The sequence below is a fragment of the Chiloscyllium plagiosum genome, chromosome 38, assembly GCF_004010195.1.
Source record: "Chiloscyllium plagiosum isolate BGI_BamShark_2017 chromosome 38, ASM401019v2, whole genome shotgun sequence".
NCBI lineage: Eukaryota > Metazoa > Chordata > Chondrichthyes > Orectolobiformes > Hemiscylliidae > Chiloscyllium > Chiloscyllium plagiosum.
Genome location: NC_057747.1, coordinates 15,989,008 through 16,007,318, shown reverse-complemented (window position 1 = coordinate 16,007,318; position 18,311 = coordinate 15,989,008). Strand labels below are relative to the sequence as shown.

General features: G+C 40.2%; 1 protein-coding gene across 27 annotated transcripts in view; it reads left to right on the top strand.

Moving 5' to 3' along the window:
- The window catches only part of kcnma1a (potassium large conductance calcium-activated channel, subfamily M, alpha member 1a), an 847,042-nt gene extending 829,040 nt beyond the window's left edge, over positions 1-18,002 (top strand). For 19 of the 27 annotated variants that reach the window (XM_043678974.1, XM_043678971.1, XM_043678973.1 and 16 more), the window contains one exon: positions 16,030-18,001. In XM_043678974.1, coding sequence (XP_043534909.1) covers positions 16,030-16,181 — 152 coding nt within the window. In that variant the 3' untranslated portion in view covers positions 16,182-18,001. Of the gene's footprint in view, positions 1-16,029 lie in introns of all 27 variants that reach the window. The other 8 variants (XM_043678944.1, XM_043678947.1, XM_043678946.1 and 5 more) reach the window with 2 other exon arrangements.
- The last annotated feature ends 309 nt before the right edge of the window (positions 18,003-18,311 follow it).

Below are 18,311 nucleotides of genomic sequence, written 5' to 3'. Positions count from 1 at the left end.
TTCTTCCCAAGTGAATTATCCAGTGGTTCAGTTGTTAGATCTCCAACTGCACAAACCACCTCTTAAATATCAGACCTTTAATGCTTTAAAATATCACAAGGGAGCTTCATATTTGATGCTAAGCTATGTGAGGTGAGATTAGAGTAGCTAGCCAAATGCTCAGTCAAAGGGGAAGGTTTTAAGGAACATTTTAAAGGAGGAAAGAGGTATAGATAGTTAAAGAAGTTTGGGGAGATATTTCCAGACCTTTGGTCTTTGGCAACTGAAAGCAGAGAAAATATGATTATAATTTTCTCATTGCCATAAACCTGAAGTAAGAACGCAGAAAGGTTATGGAGAGATTTGAAATCCAACAGAGAATTTTAAAATAAATGAAGGTGCTGCTTAACTGAGAACTTAGATTGGGCAGTGAATGTATGAATGGTAGGTGATTGGGATACTGTAGTACAGTTTTGGATGATCTCAAGTTTCAGAGGGTAGTGTTTGAGATAGAAATGCAATACTGTATTAATGTGCCTCCTGGCTTCCTGTAATCATGTGAATCCCACCCTAAGGCACTCACTGTAGGCATCCATGTTACAGCAACTTCAATAAATAAGCTACACAGTTATCCCGTGAACTTATAACACAATGTCAAGGTCAAGCTTATATTGAGTGATGAAGAGCTGTATAGAAGCACTGCTACTAAAATAGGAATATAGTTCAGAATCGTTGAAAGTAAGTAAAAACCATAAGAGACCACAGAAAATAAGCAAAGAAGACCAGAGCTGAGAGCTGAAAGTTCCTGTCCTGGCACCAGTCAAAATATAAGTTGACATGAAGCAGAACTGGCTGGTTTTCCAGTCAATTGGAGCAGATTTAGCTAATAAAATGGCAGCTACAAATAGCTACACTTTTAACAATGTTGCAGAGATACTGTTACTGTTTCTATTCTAAATATCTCTGTGGAACAAACAAAACAAAAGGCAGACATTTTAAAGACCTTGAAGGCACACCTTGGATCTCAAGTGAACATACCATTCCTAAGTTATGTTTTCAATTTTCAGGCCAAGGGTGAAAAAAGGTTCATTGATCAATCTGTGATAACATAAACACTTCTCTCAGTATCCTGTGTATTAGGATAAGAAAAAGATGATCCAATTACAAACAAGATTGCAGTAGGTTATGATGATTCTGCTCCTTTAAAAATGTTATGTTCCCCTTGGTTTTTTCTCAGGAGGTCGTAAAAACCTCAGGTTCTGAAACGTCTGGGCTTGGAAGGGTTTTAGGGCCAGTTTGATTATAGGTAACAGATACTGCCTCAGGCAAAAAAGTTTTCAAGTTTAAAAAAACACTTGTGTAATGAAAGGGAAGTGGCTAGATCTCCCAGCTCAGCTTTTCTCTGGCTTGATTTGGTTTTTGGCAGTCTAGCTATTCATTGAAAGCAAGTCCCAGGCTTTTGCTCCTCTGTCTCTACCTTCTCTCCTGTAGAAACCTATGTTTGATTTTACCTTTTGTGCCAAGGGATGTTTATGGGGGTTGTCGCAAGTATTTGGAACAACATCATTAAGTTGGGATGATCTGTTGGGTTCTCGGATAGGTTAGGTTATTTTGTATTCCATTCTCTTCTGTTTGTGTTTCATTCGGTAATCTTATAAATAAATGTTGTTTTGGTTAAAACTAAGTGGCTTGACCAGTTGCATCATTGCATCTGCTTAAAGCAACCGAGGAAACTTAGGGTCTGGGCTACTTTCTTGTAATGTTTTGGGGGGGAGGGGGGGGGTTGTCTGGCCTGGTCCATGACAAGGTATAAGAGATCCCACATTGAGAGCATTTTTTTCTGGGAGAGTAGAAACATATTCTCAGGAAAACGATCGCCACTGCAGATGTTGTGAAACTTGAAAGGGTTCAGAAAAGATTTACGAGGATGTTGCCAGGGTTGGAGGAATTGAGGGAAAGGCTGAACAGGCTGGGGCTGTTTTCCCTGGAGCATCAGAGGCTGAGGGGTGACCTTATAGAGGTTTGTAAAATCATGAGGGGCATGGATAGGGTAAATAAAAAAAGTCTTTTGCCTAGGGTAGGGGAGTCCAGAACTAGAGGGCATAAGTTTAGAGTGAGAGGGGAAAGCTATGGAAGAGACCCAAGAGGCAACGTTTTCACACATAGGGTGGTATATGTATGGAATGAGCTGCCAGAGGAAGCGGTGGAGGGTGGTACAATTGCAACATTTAAAAGGCATCTGGATGGGCATATGAATAAGAAAAGTTTGGAGGGATATGGGCCGGGTGCTGGCAGGTGGGACTAGATTGGGTTGGGATATCTGGTCGGCATGGACGAGTTGGACCAAAGGGTCTGTTCCCATGCTGTACATCTCTATGATTCTATGTGCTGAAGTTGTAAGTCAACAGCTAGAGCACCTTCGTGACAGCACAAACCAAGCCTTCCCTAAGAAGGCAATTGGTATGCTGGCCTTTATTGGTATTGGATTGAGAATAGGAGTTGGGAGGTCATGTTGCAGCTATGCAGGACATCAGTTAGACCACTTTTTTAATACCACGTGCAATTCTGGTCTCCCTGCTCTAGGAAGGATGTTGTGAAATTTGAAAGGGTTCAGAAAAGAATTACAAGGATGTTGCCAGGGTTGGAGGGTTTGAACAAGAGGGAGAGGCTGAATAGGCTGGGGCTGTTTTCCCTGGAGCATCTGAGGAGGAGGGGTGACCTTAGAGGTTTATAAAATCATGAGGGGTGAATATACAAGTTCTTTTCCCTGGGTGGGAGAATTCAAAATTAGAGGGCATAAGGTGAGAGAGGAAAGAGTTAAAATGGACCTCAAGGGCAACACTTTCACCCAGAGGATGGCGTGTGTATGGAATGAGCTGTCAGAGGAAGTGGTGGAGGCTGGTACAGTTACAGCATTTAAAAGGCATCTGGATGGGTATATGAATAGGAAAGGTTAAGAGGGATATGGGCCAAATGCTGGCAAATAGGACTTGATTAATTTAGGATATCTGATCAGCATGGACGAGTTGGAATGAAGGATCTGTTCTACTTCTCTATGACTATGTCAACTGAAATTACAGACCAAAAGGAATGAAAGGTCATGGAATAAGGCAGAATGCAAATACTTGAGAGGACATCAGACAATGTTAAAAAAAGCATGTCTAGAGTACACAAAGCATTATTCTCACTGCTCGAAGCAGAATCATTTTGTGTGCAAGTGTTTGGCTAGAAGGAAACAGGGACAAATGGCAACACGAGAGACATCAGCCAAAGATTTTGACAAATCACTCTACAACATAAAACAAATTAGTTCAGTCAGGTCGATAGATAGCAACAGCTACAGTGATGACTACAGAAGAAGTATGTCAAGTTTGTTTTAACATGAAGTGTCAGATAGACACCAGCGTGTCATGCAAAATCATGACCTTCAGAGATTTCAATATGATGATCCACAAATGAAGCTCTCAAAAGTGAAGTTGAGGTTATATGATGACACCATACTTGTGCTACGAGGACAGTTTATTCTCGAGCCTAATGCAACAAAGATCTGGAGTTCCTCATCAGAGATGGTAAGCAAAAGGCATTCATCTGACCCAGGGCAAGTTTAAAGCTTTGACTGGCAACACTTAACCTTTCAAAAGAGATTTGCAGCATATTGCAGCAAGTTAAATCATTGACCAAGAAGCTGATCCTACAGGAGTAGAATGATATCCTTACAAATCGTCATTTCAAAGCACAGAACTTGAGTACTGCTGGAAAATGACATGGTTTGCACTCATCAGGACAATTTGCAAGAAATGCCAAAGTAAAGGAAAACAACAGTTACACTGTATTGTAGAAGTGTGTTGATTGAGTGGTTGACAAGTGGACTCTGATTGGAAGTGGAGAATGTGCCAATTAATGGTTTGTAAGTGCCTTGCTTTGTTTAACTTTTACATATGGCAGGTTGAGTCTGTAATAGGGCTCATAAAAGCCATCCTTCAAGATAATGAGTACCTGACTTCTCAGTATATATTGTGCAAAATCATGAATGGGTCTAAAGCCATCAGTTTTAGACCTGAAAAGAAGTCAGCCTACCACAGATTTCACTGGCGGTATAAGGTATTTCAAAGGTTTAAGCAACAGGTGACTGTATACCAGTTTCATGTTTCTACTGTTGCAGTAGCAACATGAGTGATGTTCATCAATAACTGGATACTGCCATGAAGCCAGAAAGACATTCTATCTCTCACACAGATGAGTAATGCAGGATATGAATTTCAATGCGTGTGACATTTAAGAATGTAGGCCATATCCCAGTGAATAGCAGATCACATTAAATAGCATATCCCTTCAGCTGTTTGCAACAAGCAAGATACAGACCGTACCCAAAAGAAGGGAATAATCAGGAAAGTTACAACTCCAAGAGAATTGTTTCACATTATACTAGCAGTGAAACAACCTGGAAAGCTGAGAGTGTGGATCGGCTCAAAGGATCTAAACAAAGCTTGAAGAGATCATCTTGTCCAGTTCCAATCATTAAAGGAATTTTGCCACAATTTGAGAAGGCAAAAATCTTTATTACACCAGCTGTGAAGGATGGTTGCTAGTAAGTGAAGGTGAATGAGAACAGTTTTCGAACTACATTCTGAATGTCAGTCAAGAGATACAGATGGTTGTGCACACTGCTAGGAATTTCCGCAACTCCAGATGTGTATCGAAGCAGATAACACAAAATAGTTTGCGTGTTTCCTAGAGTGGAAACAATCATGGATGACCTGTTCATTTATGGATGTGGAGACACACTAAATAAAACCTTTGCTGACCACAATCAAATTCTAATGTAGCTGCTTGACAGAACTCACCAGATGAACCTGAAACTGAAATAGAAATAGAAATGATGGCAATTAAAGTTATCCAAAGTACATAAGTCAAGTATCACCGGCCTTTGCTCAGATTCCAAAATGATGACAGCTGCAACAGTAAAACAGTGACCAACAAATGAAAAGGCAGTTCAACAATTTGTTGGATTAGTCAACTGTTTAAAATTCTTGCCCAGTTTGTTGTCAGAATGTGAAGCATTTTGCCAATTCACTGTCAAGGGTATTGGCACATAGCATTCACTAAAGTCAACCAACTCATGATTGGCAGTGCCCTTGCTGAAATGCTAACATGTAAATGATGAAGCTATGCTGCAGTGTGACAGAACCTGGAGGCAACCCTAGTGCAGTAAGGACAACGCAGTTGCATTTTTTGTCTTAGAATCCCTCCAATCCAGATAGAGGCCATTTGACCCATTGAGTCTGCGTCAACCTTCCAAAGAACATCCCGCCAAGGCCCAGCACACCCCCACCTCTTGCCTCATAACCCTGCATTTCCCATTGCCAATCCAAACTAACCTAACATCTCTAGACACTACGGGACAGTTTAGCATGGTCAGTCTACCTGAACTGCACATGTTATACTGTGGGAGGAAACTGGAACACCCAGAGGAAACCCATGCAGACACAGGGAAAATGTGCAAACTCCATAAAACTGTCATCCAAGGCTGGAATTGAACCTGGGTCTCTGATGCTATAAGGCAGTAGTGCTGACCATGGAGCCACTGTGCTATCCCTGTTTTTTTTTTCATCTAGGATGGTACACAAATGGAACAAAGCTATGGTCGGAGTAAGAGAAATTGTCTGGCCTCTGGCTTAAAAGAGACAAAATGACAGTGATGTTTGGGAATGATGATAAGAGCTGTCCATCAGGATTCCACTAGCATTTGTTAGTAACACAGTTGTGAATACTGCTGAAGTAATGATGTGTTAAGTTCTTCTTTCATGTCTAAAGGAAAGGGCAGTGAACAATGCAGCTGTATTGTGGCTAAGTGACCACAATGCTCCGCATATAAGAAAGAGAATTGGCTAATTCACTTTTATTTCCTTTTGTGGACAGAACCTTACTATGCTCAAGCCATTAGTGGTATTCTCGTGTTGCTCTATGGTGGGAAGGGGAAAAGCAAAAGGTCTTTCATTTTGTCACACAATGGAGAAAATTTAAACTGTAAAACTAAATTCATTGAACAATCAACTTTAAATTATTCTTAAAGAAAATTAGCATCTTTACAAACCTACCAGATTTGGCAAAATCTTTCTCCATGGCTTCGAAAGGCGATGATTTGAGAAAATTAAGTCTAGTTTCTTACATTTTTGCAAAAAGTGAAGGTCAAGAGGAACGCAGAACTGTATGTGGAGTGGGGAGGTGTCTGGAGCAAGTGAGTAGCCAATAAGGGCATGTAAGGTTAGTGGTGCTGGAGATTAGGATGGGTGACAGCATGTTGAAAGAAGATGTTGCGGATAGTAATGAGAGTTGGTGGAGCATGAGCCTTGGGGGCAGGTGGGTACAGAGCTTGGGTGAGTGGAAGGTTTAGTTTTGTAGGCTTTGACACTTACGCTGGCAGAGTGGAGAAGGACATTAATCTTCTTGCTACAATGCTGGGCATTGATCGAGATGGCAGAGTATGCAAATCCAGGTGGCAGCCTCAGACCAGGGTAGCATAGTCTACTGCCATGACCCTCACTGCTTGTCCTGGGGAAGGAGAAGTCCAGTCTTCACATTTCCCCGACCAGCCAGACCTGCAGGTCCCCGATTTCCCCCTGTCTGCCATGTCCAGGACAAACTCTGGACTGACAGTCCCTGTGCAGATACACAGCCTTTTGAAGATAATGCAGCCACTAGTAGAGCTGCTGATGAATTCAGGCATATCCTGAGAGTGCTGAGTTGTTCTGGGAACAGTGTGTGGTAAGATGGGCTGATAGTTGGACGTGATACTCCCTGAAATGCCAAATAATGCAGCAAACTTGATAAGATATGGTGACGAGCCCTGCTTGGCCTCTCAGTGAGAATCATTCCACCAGAATTGATGTGACTTGGTCTTAGGACTGAATGTTTAATTTGATTTGGCTATGAGCATAGTGTACCTGCAGATACTGATGAGAATAATGAACTGCTTATGCATGAGAATAATTGGCTGCATAATATGTAATTTGGATAACTTACTGTGTAAATGATAATGCATACAGTGTTTTGATGCTTTTATTGTGTGAAAAGGGGGATGTTTAGGATAAACATGCAACACTGTCTTCTGGCTTCCAGTGGTTTGCAACCTCTACCATGAGGCATACGCTGGACTATTATCCTACCAACTGGTAACAGGTAGAATGTGGGAGGTTAGCGAAGAGTGTGCGCGAATAGTCAATTCTCCACAGAATAAAACCATGAGGATTTTCATCTGAGCTGAGCTGAGGCAGGACCAAGTCAGAGGGAAAATAAGGGCCCTTAGAGATAGCACAACCATAGCCAGAAGCTCATCTCATGGTTAAATATAACCCCAAACAGTCTGGCTGATCTAGAGTAGCCAGGGAGTTACTGAAGGCAAGGGAGCAGAATATATTTCCTAGAATTATTGTTTGGCAATTGTGACACTTTTGGAGCCAAATGCAGTAATGTTAGTAAAAAGGAAATCAAATACTCTACTCTAAGTATACATTAAAATTTATATTTAAGTAAATGTGTATGTAAAGGACTTAGCAATAATTGTTCACATTGTTTTATATCTTGTCATAATACAGAAAAATGTAAAAGTGCATATGCGTATCTGAATATAGGTATTGAAATCACATACCCAAGGACAGAGGTATTGCACACTTTACATTTTTACATTAACTCAGCTGTTCTTTTAAAATAGTGGCTCACTTTCTCCTCTTGAATTTTAATAAAGCTCCTCTCATCTCTCCTTAATTCTATTCTACAATATATTTAAACATGAGTTTTCATTGGCAAGTTATATCATTTGCGTGTAGTAGTTTTTCTAATAATCATTTGTTTATAACACACCTCTCGAACTCTGCTCTTGGATTTCAGTGATACAGTTTATCTTTCATTGCCATGATCATCTCCAATACCTTTGACAGGATTTGGACCTTTCAACTTTCAAATCAATCATTTCAGTGATGTGGTTGGATGGATCATCTGTAGATTTTTTTTCCCATTGAGTCAGGGCTTTGTAAACTGCATATCTCCAACTTCTTGCTGATCACCACTGAATCTAATCTGAACTTTTTACTTTATCTGCATTCAATGACTTCTTTCTAATTGCATTTCTGCAGACTGCATCACTCTCTTTATATTGGTAAAGATCTCCATGCCCTTTGATTACCTTTGCTGGATCTTGGGCTTTTAGTTTTTCACTGGCAGTTTTCCCCTCTCTGTCAGGAGTGCTTTCAATCAATGGTCTCTTTTTTTTAGAATTACAAGTCCATCAAGATTTGAATATGGGTCACATTTCGCCAGAGAGGCCTCTATGTTCTCTTTCACATTTCTGGACAGAAAAGTTGAAAAATATTGTCCATTCATAAGCAATCTTCCTCTCTATTTGTTTTCTAATACAACATTTGTATCTCTATTTTCAGCATCAATAGTTTCACTGTACTTATGCATTTTTCTTTAATCTTCCATACAGTCTGACATAGACACCAATCACTGCTTCCTTGTTGTTTGTAATCAAGAATCTTTGCACCATGTCCTACACGATCTTGTTGCTTTGTAGAACCTCAGAATTGTGGAATATTTCTCTCTACCTTCATTTGTGCTCTCTTAAATCAATGGGCTAAAAAAAATCAAAATTTGCTTTCAATTAATGGCTTCTTTATTCATTTTGTGCAAATCTTCAGCTCTTTTCAACCTTGGCCAGAGCTATAGATCTTCCACCTAATGGAACCAGATTCTCTCAAGGTGCCCACAGGTGCTGGCCTTTGCTGCCACCTCTGTTCAGGCTGTCTTCATCAGACAAGGTGACCTCTTCTTATTATCCATATGGAAAAGGGAACTTCACTCTAGGATATCCTTCGAGACAATCTTCGGGGAGACATTTTTCAAGTATGGTGCCACGCTTTGCCTGGTCTCTGGTCGCTCCCGGGATGGGTGGCAGTGATGAGCAGGACTTGGTGGGTTTTAAAGAGTGGAGTGCCTTTCAAAGATGATGCATGGTTGTTGGCATCCAGAAACTATGGCCAATTCCAGAGCATCCTGCCCATAAAACTTGACATTTCACCCATGTATGCAAATATAAAGAGCTGAGAGGAACGTAATGGTACAGGAAAGCCAACCTTCCTGACAAACAGAAATAATTCCTGCTTTTCTGCTCACCTGGATACTTAGTCTTGGTTGGCATTCCGTTTACCATCTTTACCTTCCCAGCTGATGTAAATTGTACACACTGGTACTGTATACAAGATGCCCTGCAGTAACTCACCCAGTTCTTTTGACAGCACTTTCCAAACCCTTACCAACTTGAAAGACACTGACAGATTGCATCAGGTTACCACCAATTGCAAGTTCCCTTCCAAGGCTCATACCATCCTGATTTGGAACCTCACCACTATTCCTTTCACTATCACCAGGTCAAAATCCAGAAACCCTGTTCCTAACAGCACCATGGATGCCCTTACACCCCAAGGACCATGGCTGTTTGAGAAGACAGCTCACAACACGTTCTCCTGGACAATCAATACTGACCTAGTCAGTGATTCAACAGCCCCATGAACACAGAACACAGAACGACCACTCTTTGCTTTATGCACTATTTATTCTTCTACAATTCTTCTACATTATATCCACAATGTAACAGGATATTTAAACCTGTAAACAAAGAATTCCAATCATATGTAATTTTCTCAGGAGGATTTTTTATCTATCCCTTAACATATACTCTCTTACAATATGAATCGGCTACATTCAGTGGATGGGGCCATCAGTTTGGTCAGTTGTTCTTCTCATTTAACACAACGATGGGTAAGTGTTGCCTGGAGCATTACATTATCTCAAACACATGCTTCCATGGCTTTCAGTAGCACCATCATCCCTGAGGTTATTGTGGTAATCTGGACTGAAAGAAAAACACTTGCAGGCAACTTATAAACATAACAGCAATCTTTGAAACCTGCAATCATTAAAAACACAGTTTACAATTCTTTGCAAAGAGGAGGCACACGGAGTCATTGTCAAGAAATCATTACAGAATCATAATTCTAATGAACCAATTTTACATGGAATTCTTCACATCAATGTACTATATTGATTGGAAGCGACGCTACAAGAGCATTTTGCTGTCACAACTGTTGTGGAAAAAAAAACAAATCACTCAAATTGTTTCCTGCTTGTTTCTACTTTGTCATCTCCTGCAAATGGCTATGATGCGAAGAAATGGAAATGTTATGGATTGGGTAGTAAATTATTAATCCTCAGGTTATTTAAGAACCCTGTGGGTTCCTATTTATCTGTTTATAATTTTCTGCTTGATTACTGAGGCCTGAAAGTTGCCTTGTGTTTCCTGTGTCGTCTGTAATTGAGCTGAAGGACTGTGGGGAAATGTGAAACCATCATCACATTCTGAACAAATTCAACCCTGCAACTCAGAAGTCCTTTTACTGGAGCTCCCTGCAGACCAAACCCAATGGTTGCTATCCCTTTATTGTAGCATGTTGATGAAAACAATCTTGAAAACCTGGTGCATTTTGTGAATGCAATTCTGTCTGTAACATTGTAGATAATGCTCAGCTGATCAGCCCAACTCTTCTGGAATTAAACTAAAACAGCTTGACAGGGATCTCAGCCATATCTGACCTATCTTCTGCACTTCTACCCTCATGCCTTCTCTTCCCTCCCACACTGTTACATTCCCCCGGTTCTCACTGACCATCCCACCAGTCTCCACATCCAAAAGAATTATAAGCCACCATTTCAGTCACCTTCAACAGAATGCCACAGCCAGACATATTCTCTGCCCCTCCTATGTCAGCATTCCGCAGTAACCGTTACCTTGGGAATACCCTGGTCCACTCCTCTTACATTCCCAACACCTTTCCGCACCCCTACGGCACCTTCCTTTACACTTGCTCCTTTACCTCACCATCCAAGGCCCTATATATACCTTCCAGGTGAAGCTGTGATTTACCTGCACTTCACTTATTCTAGTCTACTGTATTTGCTGCTGTCAACATGGTGTCCTCTACACTGGGGGTTCAAAACACAGGTTGGGTGGCTTGCTTTGCATGATACCTACGTTCTGCTATAAATACAACCCTGAGCTTCAACGTCAACACACCGCCATCTCTATCTCAGGCCTGCTGCAGTGTTCCAGTGAACCTCAGCGCAAGCTCGAAGAACAGCATCTCATTTTCCACTTTGGGAATCTGCAACCTCTAGGACTCAACTTTGACTTCAATAACTTTAGAGCTTGATTCCGTCCTTCCATGTTTTTCCTCTCAGCTCCAAACTTTGGTCCTGTTGCTTTCAGCATGGGTTGCTTTCAGCACAGCCTGCTCATTCTGTCCTACTGTCAGCTCTCATGATCACTTATTCAGCTTCCCTCAGTCCCTCATCTGCTTACCCCTTTCATATCTCTGGGCTCAGACTCTGCCTATCCATTCACCTCTCCCCCCACGCCTATCTCAGCATAAACACCATCTTTTCCTTGCTGTCATCATTCAGGAAAAGTCACCAGATTCAAAATGTTAACTGTTTCTTTGATGCTGCCAGACCTGCTGAGTTTCACCAGCACATTCTGTTTTAGTCCAACTCTCCCGTTTGTTGGCTCCTTGTCTACACTCAGCAGCATGTTTGACAATGGCTCTGCTTATTCAGTTGGGAATAAACGTTATGCTTTCACAGACACAAAGCCAGCTTTCTTTGCCCATTGTGACTGTACACGATCTTCCTGAAATCTAACCAGTTCCTTATTTTCTGCATATTCTGAAGGAATTTGCCATTTCTAAAAAGTGAGTTTTGATTCTAGTTAGATCATAGGAAATATCGTAGAAAGTTTGTTAGAATTGGCAAAGAAACTTTCTGATCAGAACACAGTTCTGGATCCGTGACTCACTTCCATTTAAGAAGATTCACTTCCATTGGTTTACTTCCTGAAGGGGTTCAGTTGAATGACAGTAACCCACAGTAAAATCAATAAAATGAAAACTCTCAAAAGCATTCCTGTAATTTTGCACAGTACTTGTTGTGTAGTTTGAGATCTTTGGAAATATTTTCTGAAGTAATAATGTCGGAACTATTGAACTGTCAGGTCTTAAGCTTCCAGCCTCTCACCACCTGTCCTGGGAATCAAACCTCTTCTTAGTCCCGATTGCTGATGTCTGTGCGTGGTACAAAATAAGTAATTAAACTAATGGGTTTTTTTTTTTACCAGTTCCACAAAACGCACCTAAATGCCCATACTAAATGTGTGCAAATTGGTTGTCAGCAGCTACACAAACATAAAACCCATATTTGCAATTTCAATTCATGGCAGACTATCTGTCCATCTGCCTTCTGTACCCTGTGTTTTACACCAGTAGTGCTAACACTGTTGGCCCACTGTAAGTCGAAAGAGTAGATTTCCAAACAGATGTCGACAGCAAAATTCGAGCAACGTTTTTGCCTGTTTTTGTTGCCTCACTGAACTAAACAGGCTGAAAGCCTGATAGCCCCACATATGCAATAGAAATCCACTCACTTCCACAGATTCCATCTCTTTACCAATTACAGGAACAGGCTTAGCAGCTCAGTCAGGTCACGTTCATCAGTACTACTTGCCCAGAATGTTGATGTCGTACCATATTGCTCTGAAACAACACAGCCATTTGGGGAAACAACAACAACAAAAAATCATACAAGTCAGGTAGCAGAAGTTTTCAACCTGTATTTCAATTTATATTTTGATGAGTATACCTCCATCCATAAACCTTCAATCCTGTGTTTTTCGTCTACTTGCACTGTGCTTTACAATATAATAAAGAAAAGAGGTGGCCTAGGGAGGATAAGATCATTTCACAACCTATACCTACAGCCATTAATCTTCTCCAAACAGTTACTTATCCAGGAAATTTTCTTAAAAAGAGATTAGCTGCCTCAGCCTGAGCCGATATTTTTTCCTGAAGCCTATAGCACCATTCTGGTGAAGGGCAGGGGTCAGCGGTGGAGTAAAGAATTCCTTGTAATCCCTTAAATTCAATGAAGATAGTCACAGTGTACATCTAAGGATACTTTTCCTCTTAGCATATTAAATACATAGATCATGTGCTTACTCAATCTTCTAAGCTTCTGACAAAACACCTATTAAGATTCCCCGGAGGCTGATAATCGATAAAGAGAAATAACGTGGTGGTAAATGTTTTAGTTTACATCGCACCACCAACCCACCAGTGCTTTCCGACTTTGTGAAAATGACAGGGTATTGATTAAATCTGTATGTAACTATTGACATCAATTCCACAACAACCATTGACAATCTGTACCAGCCAAGAAAGTGTGTCTTGCTCCAAGACAAATAAAAAAGTCACTTTATGACAGTGTTATCTTTGGGAAATGTAATCTTTTATAGGATTTGGATTCGTGAAAGAAATTGCTTTATTTAATCACTTTAATTCTCTCAAAAGTACACATATACATGGCCATGTTATCGTCAACTGTCCTAGCAAAAATAAAGGGCTTCAAGGGAAGCTGTCTACTTCAGGTTGAAGTGAAGGTTGATCACACTTGTCAGATTTTCACAATATGACAGTCCAACCAAACCCTGCTTAGCTCAACATCCAATGTCGAGTGCTAAATGGATAAACTCATCAGTTTTAAATGTAACTGATTCTGGCTCTAACATGGCAAGCTGTTATAGGATATACTTTAAAAGACAAAATATATTTGCCACTGTACCTGTATGAAATGGGATGATACATGCCAAACTGTTCACTATGTGCAGTAGCGTGACTGACTCCTGCATCAAAAGTGAAGTTTGTTTCTATAAAATAACTAAGCGGTTTGGTGCAGAAATCATGAGTTGCTCTGCCTTTTTCAAACTTAAACTAATTTCCACCAGGTTAGAGCAGTTTGACAAAAACAATAGTATTGCATCTGAAAATATGTGACAAAAGAATTTCTAAATTCTCCTTGCTGTCATCATATCAGGGAAGGAGATGACACTAGAGACAAGATCATCATCTTCTAATCTTGTGTGTGCAACTAACACACTCCATTCATAGAATATGGCCTCCCAGTTCCTCCTTTGGGCTTTAACTATCTCTCAAATTACCTGTAGGATAAGGAATCCTGAGAGCTGAGAGTTCTATCACAAGATTACACATTATGTGTCTTATGCAAGAGATGTTCAAGAGTTGGTTTGACGGCATTGTTGTTAAATAAGCATGGGGTCGTTTTAAGTAACAGGTTGAATTCAAGTCCAGTAATGGTTTAACACCATCATTTAACTCTCCCCATTGGTTATTGAGCATATATTTGGTCCTATTATGAAGCAAGTTCTGGGCGGTCTTGTGATGCTGTGGTAGTGACCCTACCTCTGAGACAGGGGCCTGGGTTAAAATTCACTTCACCTGATGAAGGAGTAGGACTCTGAAAACTTGTGATCTTAAATAAGCCTGTCTGATTATAATTTGGTGTTACGTGACTTCGGACTCTATCCACCCCAATCCAACATCAGCATCTCCACATCATGTGGAGTGTGTGTAATAATATCACTGGACATGGAAGAATTATGAGAGAAATGGGTTTTCGTGATACAGTGGTAGTGAACCCGGATCTTCTGAGGTAGGGATAAGTTCCACCTGCCTCAGACATTGCATCACAACATGTCTGCACTGGTCAACTAAACATATCTATAGATCTATCAACTTGCATTTTCAACTGATTTGAAATGAGTTTGGTAACAGCCGGTTAATGCAGCAATGATCAGAAGTGAAATATCTGGGAACAAATGGAACAGAATTCTGACTCTAAGTTGCCTTGTTCTTGCTGGGTGAACGAGGTTAAAGATAGCTAGGGAGTTTCAGAGTTCCACTAGCTGTTTGTTGACACCAGTCTGAAGGTTTAGTGCTGCAAGAATAACATTCTCAATGTGTGAACGGCTTGGATGTTTTACAAATGTCTGTGCACAATCATCTAGGAACGCAAATGGTTGAATGCTTGGCCAGGATGTCATGCAACCAAGTGGCTTGTCACTTCAACTTTCTTGCTTCAATGGATTGAATCTCATTAGAATTCAACCATGCTATTAACTCAAGTAGCAAATGACAGATTGTGGAATAGTTAAGTATTCGATCTCTGAGGTGGGATAAAAGCTGACATAGACACAAACTGGGAGAAAGTGCAGACTGCACATGCTGGAGATCAGAGTCAAAGAGTGTGGTGCTAGAAAAGCACAGCCTCGGATGCTGCCTGACTGCTGTGCATTTCCAGCACTACACTCAGACAAAACTGTCTCATTCACTAGCTTGGACGGCATAATAGATGAACAAAATATGGCACAGCCCTGACAGTGGGTCTGGGGAAGTATCTAAATCCATACATTAGGCCTAGTAACAGAGGGCACGTAGAGGCACGAAGGAGTAAAATGAGCAGAAAAGAAATTTGCCTGTAAAATTGAATGATCTCACAATATCAAACAAGACATCATACTTTTATTGGTTTTTGCAAAAGCTGTCAAAATGAAATGTAGTCATCCTTTTGTTGCTTTGATTTTATTTTACATTTACAATCCCTCTGAGTCATATTCTTGTAGTTTCAAAGCAATTGAACTAGTTTAGGGGAGACTGCATTCTAATCCTAGAAAAAAAACTGTTTTTTTTCCCTCTGTCTCTCTAACTCTAGTCCACTGGGAACCCTCCACATAAAAACCCTATCAATAATTCAGGTGTTCTGATTACTTTAAAAGTTCCATTGAATTACAACTACAAAAAAAATGTCTGTTTGACGTGAAGATGAATGTGGATGGACACTGCAGAATGCTGGCAACCTGTAGATCATGTCAGAACAGATTGTAACTTTATCATTCTGTCACATGGAATAATTTAAACCACTTAATCAGTCAGAACCACAGTGGAGGAGGTAACATGTCATGAATTCCAATTTTACAATCTGTCAAACATGCAACAGCATTAACAATTTTTTTTCCAGCCCACAAGACTAACCACAATGTTTGTTTCTCTCTTTCTCTCTCTCTCTTCTCTGGGTCCCTCCTGCTGTTTCCAGAAAAGAAATGGTTTACAGATGAACCTGATAACACCTTCCCTAGGAACATTCAGATCAAACCAATGAGCACTCACATGGCTAATCAAATCAATCAGTACAAATCAACCAGCAGTTTGATCCCACCCATCAGAGAGGTAGAAGATGAATGTTGATGCCTGTGTGAACTTCGGTCTGAAGAAGAGACGTTGTAAAGCGCCTTTGACAGGATGCTGGCTTTGACGCTCCATTGATCTTTGTGTTCTATCACAGACAGGTGAAGGATCATGGACTCTACACCACCAAGAAATAATAGTCTGCCCTTGAAAGTTATCTGCTTGTCCAGCATGAAATCACAGGTTTTATTGGATTATTTTGCTGATGACTTGAAGACAATCGACACAGACTGAATATTATGGCCATTTATGTTTAAAAATGTATTATTTTATAAATGCAATATCTGCCATCTTCAATTTTGTAGCTTCGCTTACCTTCTGTTTGTGACCAGACTCTTATTTTGTTCCTCTTTTGTTTTCCCTGTGGAGGATGAAGGTCACAAAAATATTAGTTCAATGCACCCAAATCCCTCAACAAAAACAGTTTAAAAAAAAGTACACTTCTAGCTGCGGCAAATGAGGCTTCCAATGTTGCCTGATAACTAGCATGTTAGCGCTACCAGAATATATGCTGTTATCTATCCTTGTATTAAGATAGGGCGTAGACCAAATCCTGTATTAAAGATTGTTCCACATTACAGCATCATCATCTTTTCATGATTCTGTTCTGATTTGTTTTCTCTGTGTAGATGAAAGTAAACCTTACAAGGTCTTCTGGGACCGAGAACACTGCAAGCCAAGAGCTTTTCTTTCCTAACACTGTTCATCCTCTCCATTCTTAAGCTTGTTTTAAAAGAAAAATTTTGATATACTTCAAAGTAGTTAACACATATCAGAGAGATAGTAGATCTTACTTTGCAGTCAATCCTGGGAGGATAAAGAGACAATGTTAACTCAGCAAGGTAGGAAATATTAATGCAGAGTTGTCTGAAGCAAGCCTGCACACACACACACACAGAGTTTCAAGCAGCTCTTATTGATTCAAGGAGTTCAGTTGTGGTTCCTGGTGTTACCCCCACCTCCCTTGTAGTATCGAAAGCCATCTTGTCCAGTATCATGAGGTCAGAGGGGATGGAAACAAGCAAAACAGAAAGAAAGGTGGACCGGGCCTACTGCAAACTCACGTCAGGAAAAGATACAATGGCAGGCAACCCTATTGTTTCTGCATGCCCTGCTGTGTCAGCTCCATCAGTTATAGACTCTAACTTTAGCTAAAACTATCTCAGCTTTAATGTCTGTTCTCCAGCTGCAGCACTGAACACATCCATATCGCTACCCAACAACACTATGTTCTGGAGTGATTTTTGAATTGTGATTACTTTGTTGTTAAATTTTGTAGGAAGTAGAGTGAAACAATTGTGAATAAAATATATCAATATTAATTGGATTGTTAACAAGGAGAACTTACTAGTCTGTTTTCAGGATTTGCGCTTCAGCACCTTCCATTCAGTTCGACTCTTTCATGATGCCAGAGTCTGGGAATTCAGTGGATGACTACGTAACAACAATAAAAAAAACTAACTTTACTATTCTTACTGAAAAATGCACATTTTCAATATTTTAGCATGTTTTCCATTCTACATTTATGCACTTTTATTTCTGTTAGTTTTTGTTTCCTCACTCCATGTTGTTCTCTTTGCTGTCACCTCTTCATCATCAATCTTGAAGATGGAGAATTCTTACAGGGAGTGATCTTTTTCTCTTAACTTTTGTTTTCGGTTTGCATTTTTTTTCCGCTTAGTAATTAGAGGAGATAATATGATGGTGCTCAGACCCGATCTACCTGGCTCTGTCATATATGATATCTGGTGATAATATTTTGTCTTGTACAAAAAGAGTTTGTACATATATTGTACATGGTTTCATTTTGTATTTTTTCTCAAATTAAAATTGTTGTATTTGTGTTCAATGAAGCAATGTTGTGGGATCTTTAGAGTCTCTACTTTAATTTCACCAAGTGTGTCAGATCGTAGTCAACAGAGGAAAGGCCTTTTGATGTTTACATTTTAGGTTTAGGTTTTATCGTCACGTACTCAAGCATGGGGTACAAGAGACTCAAAGTACTTTGTTACAACTGGTATTTGCTATTTCTTTTCTCAGCTAAAATCCAGAAAAGTTAGTGGTTAGTACTACTGCCTCACAGCACCAGGGTCCCAGGTTCGATTCCAGCCTCAGGTGACTGACTGTGTG